At 37.9% G+C, this 23,897-nt stretch overlaps 3 protein-coding genes across 3 annotated transcripts; all 3 read right to left on the reverse strand.

Annotated features, from left to right (window-relative positions):
- Positions 1-304: 304 nt before the first annotated feature.
- On the reverse strand, positions 305-1,099 carry LOC112170267. The gene has a single exon (XM_024307496.1). It carries the CDS (start codon positions 1,097-1,099, stop codon positions 305-307), a length of 795 nt encoding a protein of 264 aa, XP_024163264.1.
- Positions 1,100-7,399: 6,300 nt separating this feature from the next.
- On the reverse strand, positions 7,400-9,170 carry LOC112186018 (3-ketoacyl-CoA synthase 19). Its single transcript, XM_024324370.2, has one exon. It carries the CDS (start codon positions 9,022-9,024, stop codon positions 7,627-7,629), a length of 1,398 nt encoding a protein of 465 aa, XP_024180138.1. The 5' UTR covers positions 9,025-9,170; the 3' UTR covers positions 7,400-7,626.
- Positions 9,171-15,168: 5,998 nt separating this feature from the next.
- Positions 15,169-16,857, reverse strand: LOC112170275 (3-ketoacyl-CoA synthase 19). The gene has a single exon (XM_024307505.2). It carries the CDS (start codon positions 16,689-16,691, stop codon positions 15,285-15,287), a length of 1,407 nt encoding a protein of 468 aa, XP_024163273.1. The 5' UTR covers positions 16,692-16,857; the 3' UTR covers positions 15,169-15,284.
- Between the last annotated feature and the right edge of the window lie 7,040 nt (positions 16,858-23,897).

Here is a 23,897-nt window from a genome sequence, read left to right on the forward strand (position 1 = left end):
CAGTTCAACAATCAATTAACAAAAGTTCATTCATATTACACAAGCAAATTGCCCTCTCGTTTTTGTACATAGATTCATGTATGGATGCGTTAAACTTGTAATAATAGTTGTATAGAGACTTGCGAGTTGCGACCAGTGAAACCTCCATCTCTACATCAGCCTACGAGCTCCATCGATCAGATCTTTGCTCTTAGCTACACTCGGCCCAAATTCTTCACCAAATCAGTTTGTTCTTTATTGTTACTCCAATGTTTGGGGCTTCATATGTTTTTTTTTTTTGATACGAAAAGACTAACAAAACAAGCTACAGAGAGGCTCCTCTAGAGCAACCCGCACCAAATAGATCAAAGCTAATGGCTGATCTAACACTCGAGGGAAAGTGACTAGTCCAAGAAATGAGCTCGTTCGATCCATGGCCTACGGAGGCAAGGACATTTGCCACAAAATTAGCTTCCCGGAAAGTGTGGGTGAAAATGACTGAATTGAAGTTGGATGCTAACTGTTTGATGTCCTGGATAATAGACTGAAGATGCCGAGTGTTTGTCTTCCCAATAACGCAGTGAATGACCAGTTGGGAATCCCTTTCAATCAACAGGTTGGTGTAGTTAAGCTCTGGAGCTTTTAGGAGGCTTTCCCGGAGAGCAACAGCTTCAGTTAGAGGGACATTAGGTTTCCCAATGCGTTTAGCACAAGCAATAACAGGACATCCGAAGCTGTCTCTGATGACAAAGCCAATAGCTGCATTGTTATTTTGTTGGATGACTGAACCGTCAAAGTTGATTTTAACATGGTTTGGAGAAGGAGGATTCCATTTGATGTTCTCACACTGATCTGGAGGCCGCCTGACAAGAGGATTATGAGTGAGGAAATCTTGAGAAGTGGAAGCCGCAATGGCCACTATAGAAGGGGAGGAGAGAGCTTCATTCCTAAAAACATTGTTATTTCTTGCTTTCCAAATGTTATAGCATAAAGAAATGAGCTTAGCAAAGAGATTGGTATCATAAGGAGCATCAATGAATAAATCAATTAATCTTTGGTGCAGGCTATTTGCATTAAGCAAAATAGTGCAGTTGGCCAGGTTCCAAACAGATCTTGACATAGAGCAATGATATAATAAATGGTCAATAGTTTCTTCACTAGCATTGCATAACAGACATAAATTAGAGTGAATGAGGCCAAACCTGTGCAATCTGCTTCTGGTTTTAAGTCTACCTCGTAAGAGAAGCCAACCAAAGACCTTCACCTTAGGAGGTAAGTTCAAATTCCAGAGTTTCCTGAGCAAAGGAGATTGAACATGGCTCTCTACATTTGCATTTTGTAACCATGTGGCAGATTTAATAGTAAAAGAGCCATTTGGTGAGGGTCCCTAGAGAAAAGCATCTTCATGGGGATATATAGGAATATGCAATGCACAAATTTGATCCACAACATCCGTTTGTAAATGAGACAACAATTTATCTCTATTCCACTTATTGTCCAAAATATAATCGCTAACTGTTTCATTCCAATTAATAGAAGCAGTCTGATTTTCATCAAGAAGGTTAGCTAGAGGAAAGGGAAAAATCCAGTTAAAAGTCCAAAAATTAACAGTATGACCATTACCAATAATCCATTGCATTCCATTGAGAATGATGTTTCTACTATCTAAGATGCCTTTCCAAGCTAAAGAGCAGTTTTGCCCTTTCTTGGCTTGGAAGAAAGATCTATTTTTAAGATATTTTTTAGTAACAATCTTAACCCACCAGTTACTCGGATGGGTGAGAACTTTCCAGCCAAGTTTGGCAATAGCCGCATTATTGAAATGAGCAGAAGGTCTAATGCCTAACCCTCCCATACGTTTTGGAGTACAAGCTTGGTGCCAAGCAACAGGGTTATAACTAGAGTTGGAGCCCCATAAGAAATTTCTAGAAGCTTTATCAATTGAATTTGTTAATTTCGAAGGGCATTTAAAGCATGACATTATGTGATTAGGCATACCTGAAAGGTTAGCTTGAATAAGGGTGAGCCTCCCTGCTCTTGAAAGGGAACCTTTTTTCCAACCTGCAAGCTTATTGGAGATTTTCAAAAGCAATTCTTTAGCATTAATTGGATCTTTCCAAAAGATAATATTATGAACCCCGAGATATTTGCCAATAGTACTTTTGTGCTCAATATTTAGGATATTAACAATGTCATGTTTTGTTCCCGAGAGGACTTTAGGAGAGAAGTACAGAGAGGATTTATGAAAATTGATTTTTTGTCCCGACACAGAGGAAAAATCATTTAGAATTTTCGAAACGTTTCTAGCAGCCTTACCAGAAGCTCTACAGAAAATAAGGCAATCATCTGCAAACATAAGGTTAGAAATCTTAAGCCCATGAGGAGAGGAAAGGATCCCAACATGGGAGCTAGAATTGGCAGACAGTCTATTTAGATGCCTAATTAGGGGTTCCATGCAAAGAATGAAGATGTATGGGGAAAGAGGATCACCCTGCCTTACACCCCTAGTAGGGCAAAAATAACCCTCGGGTTTGCCATTAATAATAACGGAAAAGGAAACTGAAGTGATGCACTCCATGATCCAGTCTATCCAATTGCTATTAAAACCAAATCTATTTAAACAAGCCTTAATGTAATTCCAATTGATGAAGTCATAAGCCTTTTCTAAATCCAATTTGATAGCCATGGCACCAGTTTTGCCTTTCTTTCTTTGAAAATCAGAGAAGAGTTCATGAGCAATCAAAATATTGTCATGGATAGATCTTCCAGGGACGAACGCACCTTGATTATCAGAAATGCATTTCTCAAGAAAAGGCCACAATTTTTTGACTAGAATTTTTGTGATAATTTTAAAACAGACATTGCAAAGACTAATAGGTCTAAAATGAGAAGCAGTTTCAGGATTTTCTACCTTTGGGATTAGAGCAATATTAGTGTGATTAATAGCATGTAAAGAAGAAGTGTTGGAGAAGAAATGCAGGATCATAGGAACGAGGCTACCTTTTATGTCTTCCCAATGTTTTTGGAAAGGGAAATTTTTAAGAACAGTACATGAACTTAAGGCCACTCCGAATTTTGGTGCCCAACGTTTATATAACCCAAAATAAGTACATGAATTTTTAATCCCGACCCAGTTTTCATACATGCCGTCACTAACACCGTTAACATCTATGCCTTATTAATATGCCACGTGGCATAGATGTTAACGGTGTTAGTGACGGCATGTATGAAAACTGGGTCGGGATAAAAAGTTCATGTACTTATTTTGGGTTATATAAACGTTGGGCACCAAAATTCGGAGTGGCCTTAAGTTCATGTATTGTTCTTAAAATTCTCTCTTTTGGAAAAAAATAGCATGGAGTCCATCGGGACCTGGGGCCTTTAGAGGGCCAATCGAGTGGAGAGCGTCTAAAATCTCCTTTTCAGTTACCTGTTGGGTGAGAGAAGCATTATCAGAATCAGAAATAATTGGATTTATTATGTTGATAAAGTCATTAAGAGAAGAAACACTAGGAATTGTATCAGCAGTAAAACGTTTCTTGAAATCAGAAACAAAATGTCTAGCCAGGATGTCAAGATCAGTTATCCAAAAGATATTGTCATCCTTGATCTTAGAAATAAAATTTCTCTTTTTCCTGATGTTGGCCTGGGTTTGGAAAAATCTTGTGTTTTTATCACCCAACGCCAACCAATTTGCTTTTGCCTTTTGGGCCCAATAGATTTCTTCATCTTTGTAAAGATCATGCAATGATGCAATTCAGTATTGAGAGTAGCATTCCTTTCCTGTAGCACAACAGCAGAAGGATTAGTCATAAGTTGAGTTTGGATAATTGAAATTTGGTCCTGTAGAGAAGAAATTTTCTTAAATAAATTCCCAAAAGTTTCTTTATTCCAATTTTTTGCAAGAACAGAAAATTTGCCACACAAAATGGTAAAATTTCGCATTGGATCAGAGTCATGAAAAGCGTTCCAAGCATTAGTTACCAGAGATTTAAAGGAAGCATGTGACAACCACATGGCCTCAAACTTAAAACTATTAGACATCTTGGGGGTTCTATGATTAAATAAAACACAAACAGGTCCATGGTCAGACCCTATTATTGGCTAATTTTCTACTTCAGCCTCAGGGAATTGAAGAATCCAGTTGGGATTTGCACAAGCTCTATCTAATTTTTCATAGATAATAGTGTGGTCCTTATGATTGTTGATCCAAGTAAAGGGGATTCCTAAATGGGGAAGAGTGCTTAAGCTATTGTCATTTAGAAAATTAACAAAGTTTAACATGTAGTTTGTGGTACAAGGATTACCTCCAATTTTTTCAGCCGGGTGAGCGATAATATTAAAGTCACCTATTAGAAGCCAGGGATCACCATTAAGGGGTTTAAGAGAAGAAATTTCAATTCAGAGTTGCAACTGTTTATCCTTTTTAGGATAAGCATACACAAAAGTCATAAACCAGCAAGCATGAGTAATAGGATTAGTAGCATAACAGTGAATAAAGCGATCATGTGGCCTAATAATATTTATATTAATAGTTCTGGATTTCCAAAGCAAAACAAGGCCACCGCATTGGCCCTGCGCAGGAACAACAAAACTCTCATCAAAAGGAAGACTACTAGCTATTTTATTTCCTAAATCATTTGATGCCCTTGTATCAATGATACAAAACACATCAAGAGCTAGATTAGAAGCATAAAAGAGAGCCTGCGCCTGAAATCTAGGTCGGGAAGTACCCTGACTATTCCAAATGAGCATCTTCATTTAGAGACATTATTAAATTGGGAGGGACCAGCCTCCTTGCTTTTGTCATTCTCAGTAGGCATCTCATCCATCATGTCTCTGGATCTTTTCAGTGGGCTGCGATATCCAAAGCTAACTTCCATGTGATCTTCCTGGTTGTCAGTATCCCAAGCCTCCACGGCAGAATTTCTGACAGCTAGTTTCTGACAGCTTTCTGTTGTCATCTATGGGCTAGCATGTGTTCGTTTTCATCTGTTTTATGACAAGCACAATTTTGGGCCTTGAAATGCTGGCTTGGGACCCATATCCTCTATTAATCAACCCTAGACCCTAAAACCCAAGGAGGGATTGCTTTTTCTTAATAGCTTGCCCTGAATGGTTCTCCCAGTTTTATGATATAGCTATGGAGGGCGATTGATCAATATACATCGCCTATAAAGTAGGTGATCTTTGCGGATTGCGGATTTGGATCCTCTAAAGCTAGTATTCGTGAATTGACGTAAATTTCATGAAATTTTGCTCAATCTAATGAATTTTATTGTGCCACATAAGCTGACATTCATTTCTACACTATTTTTTCTCAATTGACTATTAACGTTGTTAAGATGTGGTAGAAGAAAAAAAAATCCACTCCTCTAGTCCTCCGTTGACGAACTTAATGGATGCACCTCTCATATCCCTTCTATCAAGCACATATTCAGGGGGGGGGTCAAGTGTAGGTAGCTGCATAACCTCGAAATTTAAGATAAGTTATGAAAGTCTCTTTGGTCTTAGGGTTCTGCATAATTCTTTTATGAAGTAGAGAATAAGAGGGTTGGGGACAATACCTTGCACGTCCTTTCTGTTTCTTCTCTCCAATAAAGATGTCACCTGGTAATTTGAAATCTTTAATTAGGGCTAAAAGTCATAACTAGGTTTAAATACAATTAAATATAAATAACACTAGTAACTGTTCCCACCCTATGGGTGTAGAGAAGTGGGTTGTTACCCGTCTAGAAGTAAGTAGTTAGTTTCTGAAAATAATAAACTTTCTTATTGATTATTTATTTAAGTTTTGAATTTTTTATCTCTGACAATTAGAAAGATATATAAAATTATTTAATATTTTAAGGATATAAAAATAAAAAAATTCAATTATGGCGAGCAATCACTTTTCTCTTAAATATAGTACAAATAATACTTATAAAAAATATAACATACAGATGCTGGCATCAGCATCACTATTTTACATTAATTTTAGAGAATTGTGTGTTTCTTTAAATATTTTTTATATAAACATTTTGTTTAATAATATAATATTTATACTTTTATAAACTACACGCTACTCTCTTGACCAGCAGGTACTGCTTCGCATTCAAAGTTGTGTCATTGAGTAATTATACCCAACAGAAACACAGGTCAGCTGCACAGACCCTTATTAAGTATTATTGAAATTTATTACTTCGAATGGAACTGGTAAGCGAGCATTGGCCAAGTTTGTATCGGGATGGAGCAACACATGGGTGAGAGCTTTTCTAAAATTATTGACAATTTATTGTGTATGAGAGACATTGCAGTATGCCAGTATGGCATATTCAGAAGCTGACAGATTTCATTTAATATTGTGTGTATCAAATGGTGCAGAACGGTACTGCAAGATATATAATTGATGAACTTTCCCAATTAAGAACCATTCTTAATTAGGTTTTCATGAAATGAGAAACTTTTTAATTCACCACCTTTCTCACTTTTCTCCTTTTGGAAATGCAATCTGTTGTGATTACTTGAAGAAGCTAAGATGCATGATAGGTTTGTTTAGTGTTAGTTTGCTTCAAGAGGTTTTGGTTTTGTCTCCCTCTCTTGTTATCTATTTTTTCTTTAATTAATTCATTAGAGTGTTAGGGAGGTTATTACTCTCTTTCACTCATCTTTTAGCCAAAAAAAAAAAAACTAAGGTGCATGATAATTTTGAAAACCTCAGAAAATAGGAATTTCCATGACCTTTATATAATCATACTTTTCAATCTCTTTTGTTTTTTTTGGTTGCACCTTTTTTTTTATAACATAGAATTTTAATTAGGGAAAACATCACAAATCATGCACCAATTATTGACATTTCTACACTTTGGTATACCAACTTTCATATATATCATAATGGTATACCAAGTTTGCTCAAATATTTCACTTTAGTGTACACCGTTAACTTTTCCGTTAAATATCCTCTAGAACAGTTTAAAAAAATTACTTTTCCTTTAACTTTTGCATGTAAAAACTTAACGGTGTTAACATGATATACCAAAATGATGTTGAAATGCAAAATTCATACACCAATAGTTTTCAAAATTCTTACACCAAAGTGTAGAATTAATCATTTATACTTCATACACTGTTTGTGAAAATATCCTTTTAATTATCATGTGCGGAGTTGGTACTTGAAATTTATTTCAGAGTCCATTAGAGTAAAGTTTATGAAACAAAAATCTGACAGCACTACTGTCATCATTGACTGTCCCTCTATATGCGAGTTTTAGGACAGGACCCACTTGACCACTGATTTGATTTCAGTAGATATAGACAGTATAAATTATTAATACAGAAATTCATTAGATGGATTTTGTATCTGATATTGCTCCAGTTGTAGATTTAATTGATGGACCTTGAATTACATTGCAGAACATGAAGCTGATAAGAAGCAATTAAATTCATGTATCCATCACAGAAACCTTAATTTATTGATTAATTTGGCAAAACAATACATAGAAGCGCCTGGTCTAGACGGTTTATATGTATGAGATACATGCACTATTATCTTTTGACAAGAAGTTCATATGACAAATTTGACGCTACCCTTTACATGAGCAACTTCAAACATTTACATATATATATATATATATATATATATAATTTAGTCCAAGTGCTATCGAAAACTTAAGCGAGTATTTTGCTGAAATCAATCCTAACAAAGTTGAGGCATTCATCATTAAGCCAACTATACTTTTCCATGAAAGGGTTGCCTATAATATGTGGAGGGTAACTATCTATGCAGCTTTCCCAAACATTGGCATCATCCAAGTCCCTCAGTACTTCCCAAACAATATTGTTGCACTTAAAACCTGCTCCAAATCCACTCATAAGAATCCTATCACCCTTCTTGAGTCTCTTTTTGGCTTCCATGTATCCTAAAGCATACCAAAACCCAGCAGCTGATGTGTTACCAAATCGGAAAAGCGCCATTCTAGACGGCTCGAGATCATACTCGCTTAATGCTAAGCTCTTGCCAATCCCATCTATGATTGCTCTTCCACCAGGGTGGATACAAAAGTGCTCTATTCCGGCCTTCATATTCAAACCAACTCCAACTACTTCTAGGTTTTGGCTCTTGGTACCACTTTTCTTCCGCAGCCTAGACTCCACCAAGTACCGGAGTATTTCCCTTAGTGGAAGTACTTTTGGCACTAGAACTTGTAGGTTTATTGTGAGAGCAAGAGCTGCTGCTTTTGTGAGGTATTTGGTAAGCCGAAAACCTAGGTAACCACTATCATCTTCTAGCTGTATGCAAGAATTGTAAGCATCATCATTCGAGCCGATATGTGTTCTTACCAAAGTCTTCAATTTCAAGATAGCTTGGTGCTTAAGGTATCTTCTGTTGGTGAACAGCATCGAACAGCCTCCTAACCGAAACAAACAGTTGGTAAGCATCATGGATTTTTCTCTGCCGCAATACCAGAAAGGAGCCATGGACTCTGTGCTCACAACAAGGGCGTATGAGTCTTCGTATGACTTGAACAAGCCCTGGACAACATCAACGGCCACTAGGCTTGCACTGCAGCCCATTCCGGAGAGGTTGAATGTCTTGATGTCCTCCCTCATCTTGTAACGGTTCACTATTCGAGATGTTAGGGAGGGTGAAGGGGAGAACATGGAGACATTGACCACGAGAATGTCGATTTGTGATGGGGAGACTGAAGGGTACCTGGCGAAAAGGTTGTCAAGTGTATCGAAAATGGTTTCATCCATCTCAGAGAGTGAATCTGCTAGGGTTGCTTCTCGGCCTTGGAGGATGTTTCTTGGGCAGGATGTTTCCTCACCAATGCCGGAATTGACAATGGTTTTCAAGAGGAACCTGAAATCTTCCAGCCCCAGATTCTTGTTTTGCATGACGATTTTCGCACATGTGTCGGTTTGGAGCTGCAAGTCCTCTTTGGCTTTGTAGCACTCATAGGCCAGTAGATAGCAGCACTGGTCTCTCCTTTGGAGAAATGACTTAAAGAGGCAGCAAAAACCAAAGAAAAGAGAGACTAGACACATTTTCAAGAGCAACTCCATGGTTTAAGCTCTCTGTGTGTGTATATGAAGAGAGAGGAGGGAGGGAGAGAGAGAAGAAAGAGAGAGATTAGAATTGTTAAACAGAGTGTTAAGTTGGTTGCATGGAAAGTGCTCAACAATTCTGCTGCTCTGTACGTACCCTGCCCCATATTTCGTCCTTATAAATAGAAATGCATTCTGAACTAATCGTGAGGTTCAATTATTGATGAACGGCCGGTTCATTTTGACTAAAAAGATTTAGTTGGTATTCATTAAAATTGTTAGGCAGGAGCTATGCACACCTATTGGTAAGCTAATAAATTATTGAAAAACGGTCGGATTTCACTCAAATTATTGAAAAACGAAAAAATTGAGATGAAATAATCGTGATTCTACATATCTAAGTACATATGTACAGTTGCCAAGTTTTGCCACCGGCCTCTTAACTAAATCAAATTATCAGATACCTTAATTGCTCTGCGTATATATTATAGCAAATGATCGATTGATTTAGGATCCTTTAGGTTATAATCAACCATGCATAATGATAAAAGGTTAGTCTATTTTTATTGAAATGAAAAAAGTTAGGATTCTTTAGGTTATAATCAAACATGCATAATGATAAAAGGTTAGTCTATTTTTATTGAAACGAAAAAAGAGAAGTACAAGGGGGGACATGAAGCCAAAATCCCATAAGAAAAAGAAAAATAAAATTTAAAAGGTATAACCAATTGAATTAAAGGTTAAGACATACAATTGGCATATCCAATTGGATATGGATCCCACAAAACTAATTTTGACAATATTTGGCCTTCGATTTTTTTATTATGAATCTTTGGTAGTGCTCGAAAAACACTTTCATCTTCTAAGGTTGCGTCAAGATTAATTAGTTTGCTTATTCACATGCATATCACTTTTGTAGGGTCATTTCTAAATAATTTCGAGTCTCCAGTCATGAGAAAGAAAAAAAAAAAAAAAAAATTAGAACCACACAATGGCTTACAAAGACTATTTGCCCTTGGCTCCTCTCCTCTCTCGTGCAAAGCCAGACCCAGCAACCAGAAAACGGATATTGAAAAAGATTCCAGAACCTTTCAATTTTATCCCCAAATATCATATTAATTCCCAATCGTATTTAACCATGGATTGAAATTTGGATTCGAAGAACGAAGCGGTGAGCGTCGATTTTGACATCGCCGATGTTTCTTCATGCCAATCTGATCCATACCCCTACAGATCAATCCAAATCTCGCTTAATTAAAAAACAAAATCTCAAATCTGAACACAGAAAACTCGATTCGAATCTAAATTGGTTCAATACCTGGTGATGAAGGCGATTGTAACCAATTGCATCTTGATCTTCTCAGTTAAACGAAGTAAAGTTAGATCTGCTCTTCTGCAAAGAAAAGAAAAGGAATTAAGAGAGAAAAGAATAAAACAAGGAAGATGGGAAGTATGCAAATATGCCGACTACATTGTATTTATATGTTTCTTAAAAAGCTTTTAAGTTTCTGCAATTCTTCAAGGAAGGAAATTCTCCCACAAATTTGTTGTTGTCTAGTTTCAGTGACTCAAAGGTTGGTCCTTATGTTCTCTCCCTCCCCCTTCCTGCTCCTTCCATGTCTTCATGGTGATGTTTTCCCCCTTCCCCATGTTCTCTCCTTTGTGGATCGATAGACCCAAGGAGACAGTGTCTAGTTTTACTAGACAGTTTTGTTTCATGTGTGTTGTCATTTGAGTGTTTGGGATCTGTCTGCACATACAAAGATCAACATGGACCGTTCATTGCGTCTGGCCACCTTCCTTCTCGTCATGGGTCTCATGGAAATTAACTGCTAAACTCAAGCGAACGTTTTATTTTACTACTGTTGGTCCTTTTCTTCATGGATTGAATATGAGGAGAGGTCCTTCTCCAGTGTCGAAGAGTTTCAGACAGAGAAACATCGTCTCTGGATTTACAGGGAAGTAACCAACGTTTTCATTATATATATATATATATATATATATATATATATTTCTATATCAGTCCGTCTCAGGTGCGGACGTTCGTATTGAGCGGACGGTACGGATTTCCTGTTTTCGACCACTTTCCGGCCACATTTTTACATCTTAACCGTTCAGTTTTTAGGTCCTAGTGTATAGATCACCTCTGCAAAATTTCAGCTAATTTAATGATCGTTAAGGCATCCAAAACTGCAATTTACCATTATAAATACGAACGGTTCCAGTTCGACAGATTCAGTCCGTTCGTGTAAAATGCAGTTTTGGATGCCTTAACGATCACCAAATTGGCTGAAATTTTGTAGAGGTGATCTATACACTATGACCTAAAAACTGAACGATTAAGATGTAAAAATGTGGCCGGAAAGTGGTCGAAAACAGGAAATCCGTACCGAAAATTCAGTACGGACGTCCGCACCTTAGAAAATTTCTATATATATATATATATATACATACATATCTTTGTTTCATCTCTTTGATTTTGCATTTATGCCCAATGATTTCCTCTTCCTAGCAGCATTATTGATGGGATTTTTTGAACAGACCAAATGCCTTTTTCATCCTCCGCCACCGAGTTTTGAAGCTCCGCTAAGTGCACCTATCGGTGGTCTGCATGCTTCCCAGGAGCGGTTGCCGGTTTGGCTAGCGCGGGTGCTTCTGCTCTCCATGGTGGTGGTGGTGGTTGTGACACGTGTTCCTCTGGTGGTGGTTACAACTTCTGAGCAGTTACCCAAAATTGTTGGTAACTTATGCAGTTTCCAAGGTTGTTATCTAGTTTGTGGGTGGTTAAGAATGATAGTTAGTACCAATTCTGTTTGTGTCGTTTTGGAGGTCCTGTTTGTTCATTGTTTTGTTTCCTTTGGTTAGTTCTTTGTACTTCTGCCCCACGTGGCCACGTGATTGTAATCGGGCGGCGCACCTTCTAGCAAGAAATGCGTTTATGCTTTTCGACTTTAATGTTTGGGTCAATGATAGTCCTCCATGACTATTTCGTATTGTAACTTCTGATGTATGTTAATTATTTGTTATCAATGGTAATTCCATATTCTCAAAAAAAAAAAAAAAAAAAAAAAACTTATATGTTTCTTTTGCTAAAAAAGAGGAAAAGATTAGACTTATATATTTTGTTTGAGATAAAAGCGGAAAAAATTAAAATATAAAATAGGAAAATATTCAAATATTAAATTTCGTTTGAGATAAAAGAGGAAATTATCAAAATAATTTTTATTTTTTTTCTCATTGAATACGGTTTATCAGTAGCAAAATGGAAGACATATGGATACAAGCATCTAATAGGTAATATAAATTTGATATACCCCCTTTGCCTTTTATTTTGCTACACTTATCCGTGGCAATCAAATAGATGAAACAGAATATATAAAACAATGTCTATTGATATATAAAGGGCACTCTTTTCAAACTGTGCGCAATAGTAGCGTGGCCTATGGCTATTTTTCTAGTAGTGTACTTACCCTGATATGCACTTGTGATTTGAAATTGGGTGGATACTAATTCAAATTGGAATATTTGAAATGTCTAATGCATAGGCTTTCAAAAGTATTGATTTAGAATTTATATGAATGATTTAGACTTTTGAGCTCCCCCTTGGTCGAGATGTGTGAATGTAAATCAACATATCGAGAATTTGCTCTAATGAATATCGATCAATGTAACATCACCAAGTTGTTGAAGTTATTTATTGTCCAGAAAGAAAAACTGACCTAAAATGAGGCTAAGAGCAAACTCGGTCAAGGTTATTGGGTCACTGGGTCAGACATTGCTTACTGTTTTTTTTTTCCACCCCGCCTACAAATTGACGCAGAGTGACTCAAGCCAGTTTCTAAACTGACTTAGTAACCCAATAGGTGGAAACAAACATAAAAAAACAGTGAACAATGTCTGACTCAGTGATCTAGTGACCCAACGAGAAGAGGGGAAAGGCATTGACAATAGGGCAAAACACATATTATTCATTTCCTTTTTAGTTTTCATTTTCACCATTTGTTACATGTGCCTTCATGGGATTGATGACCTAGCTAATTAATTAGATGTTTAACCAAACTTTTTAGTATCTGATTAATTGGAAATTATTCTCTGCACCAACGGTATAAGTGACCTAACACTTATACGTTGATCTCAACCCTTAATAATTATAATCAATCTTTTTTTAATAACCAAAAAATATATTTGATGTAATCCAACCATCTATTCATGTTAATGTAAGTGCACGTTGGTACTCTGAATTCTCCTCTTGATTAATTTGACCAAAGCTAGGTAATGAGGGGTAGCATGTCTCCCAACTAGGTCTCGTCTAGGGATGGCAAAAATCCCCAGCGGGGCGGAGCTCCATTGGATACCCGCCCCTAATGGGGGGAGAATTCAGGGACAAATGGGGAATGGGGATGGGCATCCCCAATCCCCGCTATCTAAGATTGGGGATGGGACGGGGATGGTATTGTGATCCCCATCCCCAAACCCGCCCCAATAATATATACATATATTTAACTTATATATATATATATATTTATATTTATAATATAAATCACAAATATATACATTTACTACTTTACTTTAATGGCTACACAATTACTTTAATAGTTTTTTGACTTTTGCACTCACTGAATTATGATTTATGAATTTAATCATATTTTAAATTTATTTGTTGTAGATTTTGATTTTAAAAAAGACAATATGAGAAAAAATTATTTTATTTATTAAATTCTTATTAGGGATTTGGGGCGGTTTTGGAGGCTTAGTCCCCGATGGGGATGGGGACGGGGAATCCCCAATATATTTTTATTGGGGATTGGGGCGGGGATGGGGGTAGAAAATGACCCCGGGGATGGGGATGATATTGTGATCCCCATCCCCAACCCGCCCAATTGCCATCCCTAGTCTCGTCAATCAATTATATAGGTCAGCTTAACGATGAAAGTTCGATCCCCCACTCTCTATGAATTAATAAGTTTCGATCATCTACTAAAATTGATAGGTCCAACTATATTTTATCACATTAATTGAAAGAAACTAGTGATTAAAGTGTGACTAAGATATCTAACATCTAACTTCTAACATCTAACTAATATCAGCATATGATGAAATTAAAATCTCACTGTAGGAATTGATAAGTTTTGATCATCTACTAAAATAGACCATTCCAGCTATGTTTATCACACGCATATAGTCACAATAAAGCCACATTAATTGAAAGAACCTAATGATTAAAGTGTGATTAAGATAGTCTAATATCTAACTGATCAGTGGTGTTCACCTGGTCAGTTGTTGACCAAATAATTTATGCTCAACAACCCTTAGATTTACATCCAAGGGTGGAAAACAAAACACCTCAACTTAATAATAATTCTCTCTGCCCTTGGATGTAAATCCAAGGGTGGTTGAGCATTATTTTCGTGGTCAATAAGTGACCAGGTGAACATTTTCGTCTAACTGATATATTTCAAGCACAAATCAGCAAAAAAATTTAGGATGCAATGGTTGTTGAGAATGTGAAAAATATAACTCCTGTATTGGAAAAATATAACCTTCCTTATGAGCTTATAAGGGTTTGGATCACTCCATTTATTGCCAATTGGTTTTGGATGCAAAACCCAGATTACTTTATCATGGTATCAGAGCTGGTTACCCACGTGTTTGGTTTCAGCAATGGTCACACGTGCTCATCGTCACCCAATATAACTTGTCCACGTATATGGCTTGAGAAATCGCCACACGTGCGAGAGTGTGTTGAGAATGTGAAAAATATAATTCCCACATTGGAAAAACATAACCTTCCTTATGAGTTTATAAGGGTATGATGGCACTTCATTCATTGCCAATTAGTTTTGGATGCGAACCCCAGATTACTTTATCACAAACAGATTTCAAGTCTGTCTCCTTAACCACTCGGACAGATTACTTTATCACCAACAAATTTCATTTCATGGCTTAGGTTGTTATGAAGTGAGCCAAATGTATATCTGTGTTGTGTGTGTAAAAGCTTAGACCATCACCCACATGCAAGTCCAACGGGCCTAACCATGGAGAGGCAGATAGTTACAGACCTAGAACTAGGGAAGAACATTTTGAACTAGAATCTCTTGCAAACAACATTATGCATATTTCACTAAAAGATTATGCATACTAAAACAACATTGGAAGCGAATAATGATGCATATATTTCAATAATTGTGTGTAACAAATATATAGAAATCACAACAACCTTTAAATAGTATTATAAGCCCACAATTGAAATACATCAATTCAATCTTAATCATCATCGATCACCGACACTGATCTATTGCATTCCTAATTTGATCAAATCTAATAAAGCTCAGAAATTCATAGTTAAGCCAACTATACCTTTGCATGAAAGGGTTGATCAAGCTTGGTGGAGGGTATCTGTCTACGCAGTCTTTCCACACATTGGCATCATCCAAATCCCTCAACACCTTCCATACACAGTTATTGCATTCATAACCGGCCCCAAAGCCCACCATCAGAATCTTGTTACCTTTCTTAAGCCTCTTCTTAGCCTCCATGTAACCCAAAACGTACCAAAGCCCACCAGAGGATGTGTTGCCGAACCGATGAAGCGCCATTCTCGAAGGTTCTAAATCATAGTCATTGAGTGCCAATCTCTTCCCAATCCCATTAACAACTGCAGCTTCAGTTGGGGGTATACAGAAATGGTCAAGTCCAGCCTTGAGATTCAAACCCATACTTACCACTTCTTTAGCAGCAGCTTTGTTTCGACAGCGAGAATTGAGCGCATAGCGGAATAATTCTGTAATCGGTAACGCTTTAAGTGCCAGCACTCTCAGGTTCATAGTAAGAGCTTTAGCAGCAACTTTTGCTATGCTTTTGCTGAGGTTAAATCCTCTGTAGCCATGCTTATCTTCCACTTGAATTGAGCAGCCATAACCTTCGTCACTAGAACCAAGATGGGTTCGGACTATGTATTTCAATTTCAAGAGGGCTAAATGCCTAAGACCTCTCCTGTTTGTGAAAAGCATAGAACACCCTCCTGACCGGTATAGACAATTAGCAAGCATCATCGGCTTGACTTGGCCACTGTACCAATTCGGACCCACAGATTCGGTGCTCACGACAACGGCAAACATCTTCGTGTATGTCTTGAACATGTTTTGTACAAGATCAATAGCAACAAGGCTTCCACTGCATCCCATTCCCGAGAGGTTAAAGGCCTTGATGCTACTCTTCATCTTGTACCGGTTTATGATCCTAGCCGTTAGAGACGGTGATGGAGAGAACAATGACACATTGACAACAAGTATGTCAATCTCCGAGGGTGAAACTCCACTTCTATTAAAAAGATTGTCGAGCGTGGTGAAGAAAATGTCATCCATTTCCAATAGTGCATCTCCCAAACTAGGGCAATCTTCACGGCCGGCCATGACATTCCTTGGACTGTATGTTTCCTCTCCGAGACCCGAATTGACAATGGTCTTTAAGAGAAAACGGTACTCTTCTAGACCAAGATTTTTGTTGCGCAGAACGATTTTGAGGCAGGAATCGGTGTCGAGCTTCCTATCATCTGCGGCCTTGTAGCAGTCATAGGCCAACAAGTAGCAGCATTGGTCTCTCCATTGAAGAACCAGCTTAGAAAGGTAGATAAAAGCATAAAATATAGGAAGTAAACACAAAGCCATGAAAATCACCTGCTCCATGGAGACTGAGGGCGCTCGAGAGAGGGAATAATGGGAGTGTTATGTTTGGTTCTGCTTCTATATATGCTTTTAATTATGTGCAAATATTTCTCACTACTTTATAGAGATTTTTACCTAGGAGAATTCTGGAAACAAAAGTTTTGCTTACGATCTAACTCATCTTAGCCACATTACCAATGTACGTACTTATTAACTCTGTTTGATTTATCTTTTTGATGAAAAGAATAAGACACCATGCATCTCTTTGGCTTTTAGGGTATGACGTGGTTTTTCAATATTTTTTTTATACGAGTTATTTAAGTGTAACAAGAAATCATTAGGTTTAGTATACGTAATAAGCTCCTTCTTTAGGCCAACCCTAAACAAGTTTTGAGTCTTGAGCAAAGTAGTTTTTTTTTTTTTCACGAAGATCGGAAAGATTATATCCGGCCAGCCTGTGTGAGAGAAGTTGATCGAGTTTGGTGTTTGATCGATGTGGTTGAGCTTGATTCTTGTACGTAGTAGGGGACCCAAGATTATTAATGAATAGGAGTAAAAGCCTGAAGAACAAGCAGGAGACATACTGGGGAAACAATGGCAGTCACTTAAATTTCCCGCCAAACTACGGATAGCATTAAAACTCACGGGTACCACTTAAATTATCCTGCCGAGTCCCATTAAAACTCACGGGTACGGGTACCCGCGGGTAATTTTTTCTTTTGGGTATCTGTTAACGGGTATGGGTATGAGAATTACAAAATTCCTGTATAAAAATGGGTTGGATATGGGTATATCCGTGGGTACCCAAATACTCATATAAACCTCACACCCAAATATCCAAATCCAGATCACATCGGAGAAGATCACCCAAGGCTCATGGCGTCACACCGGTGGCCACGGATTCCTCTCGACCTCGCCGACATCTCTGAGTCTTTGTTTCTCAAAATGAGCTGAGGTGAGAGAGAACTGAGGATTCAAAGCTTTTGAGTTTTCAGGCCATTTTCTGGGTATTTTCCGGTGACGTTTGGTTGCAACTGAGGTAGAAAATTAATCTTCTTATCGAGCTCTACATGATTGTGTAATTGATTTTCAGAATTAGTTGGGTTTGCAAGAATTGGAATTTTTGGGTGATGAGGCTACTGCGGGTTAACAGTTGCAATGGTGATTTCAATATTGTTTGGTCAATTTCTTACCTGAATTGGTTATTTGATTATACTTGAATTGAAGAAACATAGAGAATCGAAGATAATGTGAAATTGGATGGCCCTGGGTGTTATTTGATTTCCTACCTCACTGTACTTGATTGTTCTGGGTGGGATTGTGTATTGACCATTAAAATCGGTGGTTTGATTTAATGGTTGGGGGAAGAGACGGGCATCCATTTTCACTTTCATGGGTTGGCTGCTGAGAAAATGGTGGAGAAGTTTTTTTTTTTTTAGGGGAACATAATCAAGTATCATTAAATAACGACGTCACTGCATTAAGCTTGAGAGTTTCAAGAAACCACTTAAAATACAAGTTCAAGCACAACACAGACTGTCAGAGCAGCCAAAGAACTCATAACCAAAAAATTAAAAAACCTAAAGGAACGGCAGGGAAAAAAGGTGAGCAAAGCTCACTTATTCGAAAAAGAGAACAACAAAATAACCTACGCCTACACAACCTTAGATCAAAGCTCTGTCTTGAAAACTTTTGACACCTAAGACCTCCATGGTGTGCATCGCAGCAACCAACACATAACCCGCTTCAAGCTAAGATAGTATAGGACAAAGCCACTCCTCAACAACCCATCCCAAGCCCAAGCCAAAAGGAGAAGGAAAAGCAGGTGGGCTAGCCCAGCTAGGTTGCACTGCTGCAACCCAGGCAGGCTGAGGCCTAAGGTCCAACACCCAGAGCCCAAACCCACCCACTCCATTCCACCCCGCATATCGGCCTAGCACCGGCCATCGAGAAATAGCCGTCCACCCATCACTCCAGGGGCCTGCCTCGCTCCTCCGCCATCGCCGTTCAAAAGAGAAACCTGACCCCGACCTGCCTTAGCAAGCAGATGCCGCCTCCCTTTTCCGACGCAACCTAATCCCCTCAACTACAAGCTCACCGCCGCAGAGAACCCGGAAGCCCTCCACAGACAGACGTCGCCTCGCTCAGATCCTAATCCTCAACACCTGGACGTCGCCTAGGTCGAAGCAACAATCCTTCGTCTCCGAATTGTGGATCAATTCCAGAAAACGATCAGAGAAGCCTCCGACCAGAAAAGCCTTCGATCGAAAAAACTCTCGCCGCACCCCACGATCGTCGCCGAGAACCAGCCCAGCGCTGCCGCCGTACCTCGTCACTCCCACGGTTGTCGCCTTGCCTGAGGGAAGAGCGCCGCCGCCACTCCATGAAACATAGGTTTCGCCAGTCGAGGTCGCTCCGCAAAACTCGGAGGCCTCCCCTCGTTACCTTTTATGGTGGAGAAGTTAGAAACTGCTTTGTTTGTTTTATGATGGGCAAAGTTTCATAATTCAAAACTAGTGATTGGTTTTCTCTAGTTTTAGGATATAACTCTATAGTTGCTGTTTTTAACTCCCTAAGTATTTGTAAAAAAAATCACAGCCTTTAATAGGCTAAAGGCCTTAAATTATAAAAAAATAATTATAATAAATAAATATAAAAATCTGCCCATATTAAAAACGGGTAAATGAGTGGGTATGAGTTTACCCGTTTAAAAATAAATTGGGTAAATATTCATACCTGTAAATTATTTGATAGTTATTATTCGAGAACCATTATTTTATGGATATTACCCGACAGGTATTACAGGTAATATCCATTGGATATAAATACCAACTCTACCGCCGAGCCATACGTTTGAATTCGTACGTTTCCTTCATAATGATATAAAGATGTGTGGGTCTCTTAGATCATGATGAAGTTGAATAGACTTGTCATCACCATTTCGGGTTCCGAAGGTTTTTGTTTTTGCTTCTAGTAAAGTACGTTCCTCTTTCATATGTATGCTTCAGGGTCGGTGAAAATTACAGCTAGCGGCTCTTTGGGATCTTCCTCAGCCAGCTAATATATTTTTACTAGGCCTTCCGGCATAAACCTTACAATGCATTTGATGAAGTCTGATTCAACATTTCGAAGAGAGGTTTACTACGAGAGTATAGTAGTTAGTCTATTGTCTGCATATAGTGTTTGAATGTTAGAACTAGGATTAGGATTAATTAATCATACGGGAAGCATGACCTTGGTTTTTTTGAGGTCATCTATCTATCATTTGCATTTTATCCATATATAGTTTTTTCCGATTTCAACAATTTTGATTTTATTATTTTGTAATAATTTCATACATAAGTCCGGTTATTTTAATCGTTAATTTAACTAATAAAATAATATACGAGAATACTCGAGCGTCTTCTACAACTTGATTTCATAATCTAGTCTAATATCTTTTATCAATTGATTAGGGATTAAACTAGTAGAGATAGTACACATTTTTTTTTTGGAAAAATGCACCAACAATGTCTGGAGACTTTGAGGACTGTCAAAATGATACATGTACTTTCAAACATAGCAATGTGATACCTGGACTTCTATTTTGTTGTCAATGTTGTACCCACGTAAAGTTTCCGTCACAGCTCCGTTAAATTTACCACATGTGAGGCACGTGAGGTACAAAATAAAGGTAAAAATACTGATTTGCCCATATAACTAACATTTTAAATATTTTTTTTTGGTAAAAATATTTTAAATAAAAAGGATCTATTTACCTTTAATTCTTTTAATTAATTTTTTTTACCCCTCCACCTCTCGTCTTCTTCCTCTCCCCTCGATCAACAACCCTCTAAAAAGAGTGACTTCTCTCGCCAATTCCTCCCCTAACAACACCTCAGTACTCCTCGATTTCAGGCACAAGGCCCCGACGCAGTTGACCTCGACGAAAGGATCGGCGTGCACTCCATTGACCTCCATCATCTGTCCTTCATTTTGGAGGACGAAATTGAAATTGGGATTGAGATTGGGATTTGGATTTGGATATGGATTGGGATTTGGATTTGGATTTGGATATGGATTGGGTTCTCTGTAAACTTTGTTGGTACTCAAAGCGGGATTGCGGCTCCGACTACAGCCTGGGGTTCTGATCATAGTCACTGGCTTGGCTTTAGATTGGTCTAAAGTGGCGTGTTGGGCAACGGCGGGATTAAAGTAGGATTCCGAATAGAGTTCGAATTTGGGACCGAGTGATAGTTCTTGTTCATTGACCTTGGTTTGGATTGGATTGTCCGGATCTGAATTTAGGTAGGTGGGTGAGAGTGATTCAAGAGTCCTCCTGCTGGTCTCTCTCCCCTCTATTCTCCCTCAGCCACGTTCTGCACACAGAGAAGGGCACCAAAATCACCCTCTTGATTGTTGGTTCAATTTGAGATCAATGGCTGGAATGGATTTCTTCCAAATTGAAGCTCAATCCCATCGTCAGTCTTTCTTATTTCGAAAGCTCAAATGGGTTTGCTGGGTTTAAGAAGATGAACATAAATGGGTTGAAGAACATGAACAATTGCTGGGATTTTTTTTTTGGGCATTTTTGTTGGGTTTAAGAGGATGAACATGAAGAATTGCGAGGTTCAAATACTTCATCTTGATTGTTGTCACTAAGGTAGGAGTGGTCGTGGAGGAGGAAATGTGGCTAAGCTAGATTTGGAGATGGAGTTTCGGGAGGAGACTCAGTGTCTCTTTTCAACTGGTTTTTCTGGTTGATCTGTTGGCAGAAGATGTTCTCCGTTTCGGAGATGGTTTGAGATTTGGGTTTCTTCTCTTTGAATCTGGTTTGCTGTTGGTTGGGTGTTCGATCGGAACTATGATGGGTCTGCCTGGTTTAGGCCCTGTTGTCTTTCTTTGTTGGTGCGTTCTGAGATATCTCGATCTTCTTGGTCGTGTAGCTTGGTGTTCTCTCCATGGCCGCGATGCAGTCGATGTCACGGTGCTGTCCTCCTTGCTGAGATACTCCTTGGGCGGCTCTTGTGTTGTAGTTTGGGTTTGCTTTATGGTGCTTTGTTCTTTCTTGTTCCTGTTTGTTTGTTGTTCCAACCCAGTTTATGGGTTTTGTAACCTTTCTTCATTTTAATGTTAGTTGTTAGCTCTAATATATTCCTAAAGAATCCAAATCCAAATTGAAGAAGATCATAATGAATAGGTTTCTTTGAATTTCATGGTCAGAGAAGTTTTGATTTATGGTCAGAGTGTATTGGATTGGGTAATAGAACAAAGAAAAAATTTATTCAACTTTTATTTTTAATGTAATAATTATTCAGTTTTTATTTTTAATTTTGAATTAATTCAAAAAAGAAGAAGAATTAATTCATTCAGAATTTAATGGAGAGAAAAAGTCGTTTTTGTCCTCACACCGTGACGGAAAGTTTGCACAGGTACAACATTGACAACAAAATAGAAGTCCAGGTATCACATTGATACTTTTGAAAGTCCAGGTATCATTATGACAGTTCTCAGAGTCTCCAGACACTGTTGATGTATTTTTCCTTTTTTTTTTTTTTTTTTTTTTTTGAGAAAAAGAGAGAGATATTACACAGGGTGACTTGGGAATGAAACCAACTTCCAAACTCAAAAATAAAAAATTTGGCTTTTTAACTAAAGTAAGGATTGAAAAAGAAAGGACATGTTGAACCAAAAAAGAAAGGACACATGTCACAATCGTGGTCGGCCACATCATTTCTAAGGAAGAGGTTTCAAGGGTAAAACAGATATTTTGAAGTTACACTACTGAATCCTACATTCTGGGAAGGCTACTGCCGGTCAGCCGAGGAGTTCTTCACTTCTTCTGGTTCGCTCCTCAGGCGGGTCTATCTCGTCACTATATTGGCAGGTTCTCCGTTTCGATTCTCTTTAATTTGCTGAAGTTTTCTACAGGATTGGTTTAAATTATTTTCCATTTTTATCCGGGTCATTTAGGCTCAGTGATTCTGGAGTGTTTATAATGATCGGTTCCTTTTAGCGCTTGGTCATTCATTATGTGGGGTTTTCTTTCTGAGAAAAAAATTTAATGTGGAGTGAGAGTTTGAGAGCTACGTTGGTCCTTTAGTTATAACTTTCTTAAGAAGGTACAGATAAATGAAACAGCTTTGGCTAGACTTTTTCCTGGAAAGCACATGCTGCAACTAGGCTCTGTGATTATGGAGTGTTTATAATTTCATGTTCCTTTTCACGCTTGGTCATTCATTATGTGGGGTTTTTTTCGCAGAAAGAAAAATTTAATGTGGACGGAGAGTTGAGTTATGTTGGTTCTTTTAATTATAACTTAGTTAAGAATGTACGGCAAAATGAAACAGCTCTAGCTAGACTTGTCCTGGAGAGCACATGCTGCAAATAAGTTTGGATTGTCCCACATCGCTTGAGGAGGGACCGGATTGGCTGGATTACATACTCCTGAAATTAAGTTTCAATCTTTGTTTCTGTTTCTTAATATTAAATTTTCAATGTACCTATAAAACAAGAGAAGAAGCAATATACTCGTAAAGAAAATAGTGAAAATGAATATCGAAACTTGAAAGTGATTAAGATAACACAGACGAGAAATTAGGTTGTCTTGAAGCTTTGTTTTGTTGTCTGTGTGTGTTAGGTATTGATTGGAAGGGAGTGTTTTCCATAGAGCATGGACCTAAATGAAATTTTAATGTCTGGTATTTAATTGATGGTCCAGGAGCATTTTGTGAAACATAGATATCGATTGGCAGCTAATTATAAGCAGCTTGGTTGTTTCAAATTCAGCTTAATTTTTTTTTTTTAATTTGTGGATATTAGCTCTAATACTGTTTCCATTAGAAGTATGCAGAAGAATTGAGTGGAAGAGAACTTTAATTAACAGATTTATTCTCGAGTTTACTTCCACATGCCAAATGATTATTACAAGGTTTTAAATAGGCTCTCATATGCCCTCAACATATTAATTCATATAACACTCTAGGCTAGGATTCCTAACTCACATGACACTTAGTTTTCTTATTCTCACCACTCCTTACAATATTAAGTCGTAGCACAATATAATCTGTTACAAATTAAAAGCATTAACATTAATGCAACATGCAATTTAGGAAAATATTAAAATTTAAGCAAATAACTTGGAATGAAGCCTAACAAAGCTTAGATAATCATCGTCGATTTAACTATACTTCTCCATGATAGGATTAGCTATGTCCTCAGGAGGGTAATTGTTTATGGAGCTCTCTC

The sequence above is a fragment of the Rosa chinensis genome, chromosome 1, assembly GCF_002994745.2.
Source record: "Rosa chinensis cultivar Old Blush chromosome 1, RchiOBHm-V2, whole genome shotgun sequence".
NCBI classification, from domain to species: Eukaryota; Viridiplantae; Streptophyta; class Magnoliopsida; order Rosales; family Rosaceae; genus Rosa; species Rosa chinensis.

What these genes read in the sequence shown, in the direction of transcription:
- LOC112170267 (XM_024307496.1), bottom strand. Translation starts at nt 1,099, where the DNA reads ATGTCAAGATCTGTTTGGAACCTGGCCAACTGCACTATTTTGCTTAAT.
- LOC112186018 (XM_024324370.2), bottom strand. Translation starts at nt 9,024, where the DNA reads ATGGAGTTGCTCTTGAAAATGTGTCTAGTCTCTCTTTTCTTTGGTTTT.
- LOC112170275 (XM_024307505.2), bottom strand. Translation starts at nt 16,691, where the DNA reads ATGGAGCAGGTGATTTTCATGGCTTTGTGTTTACTTCCTATATTTTAT.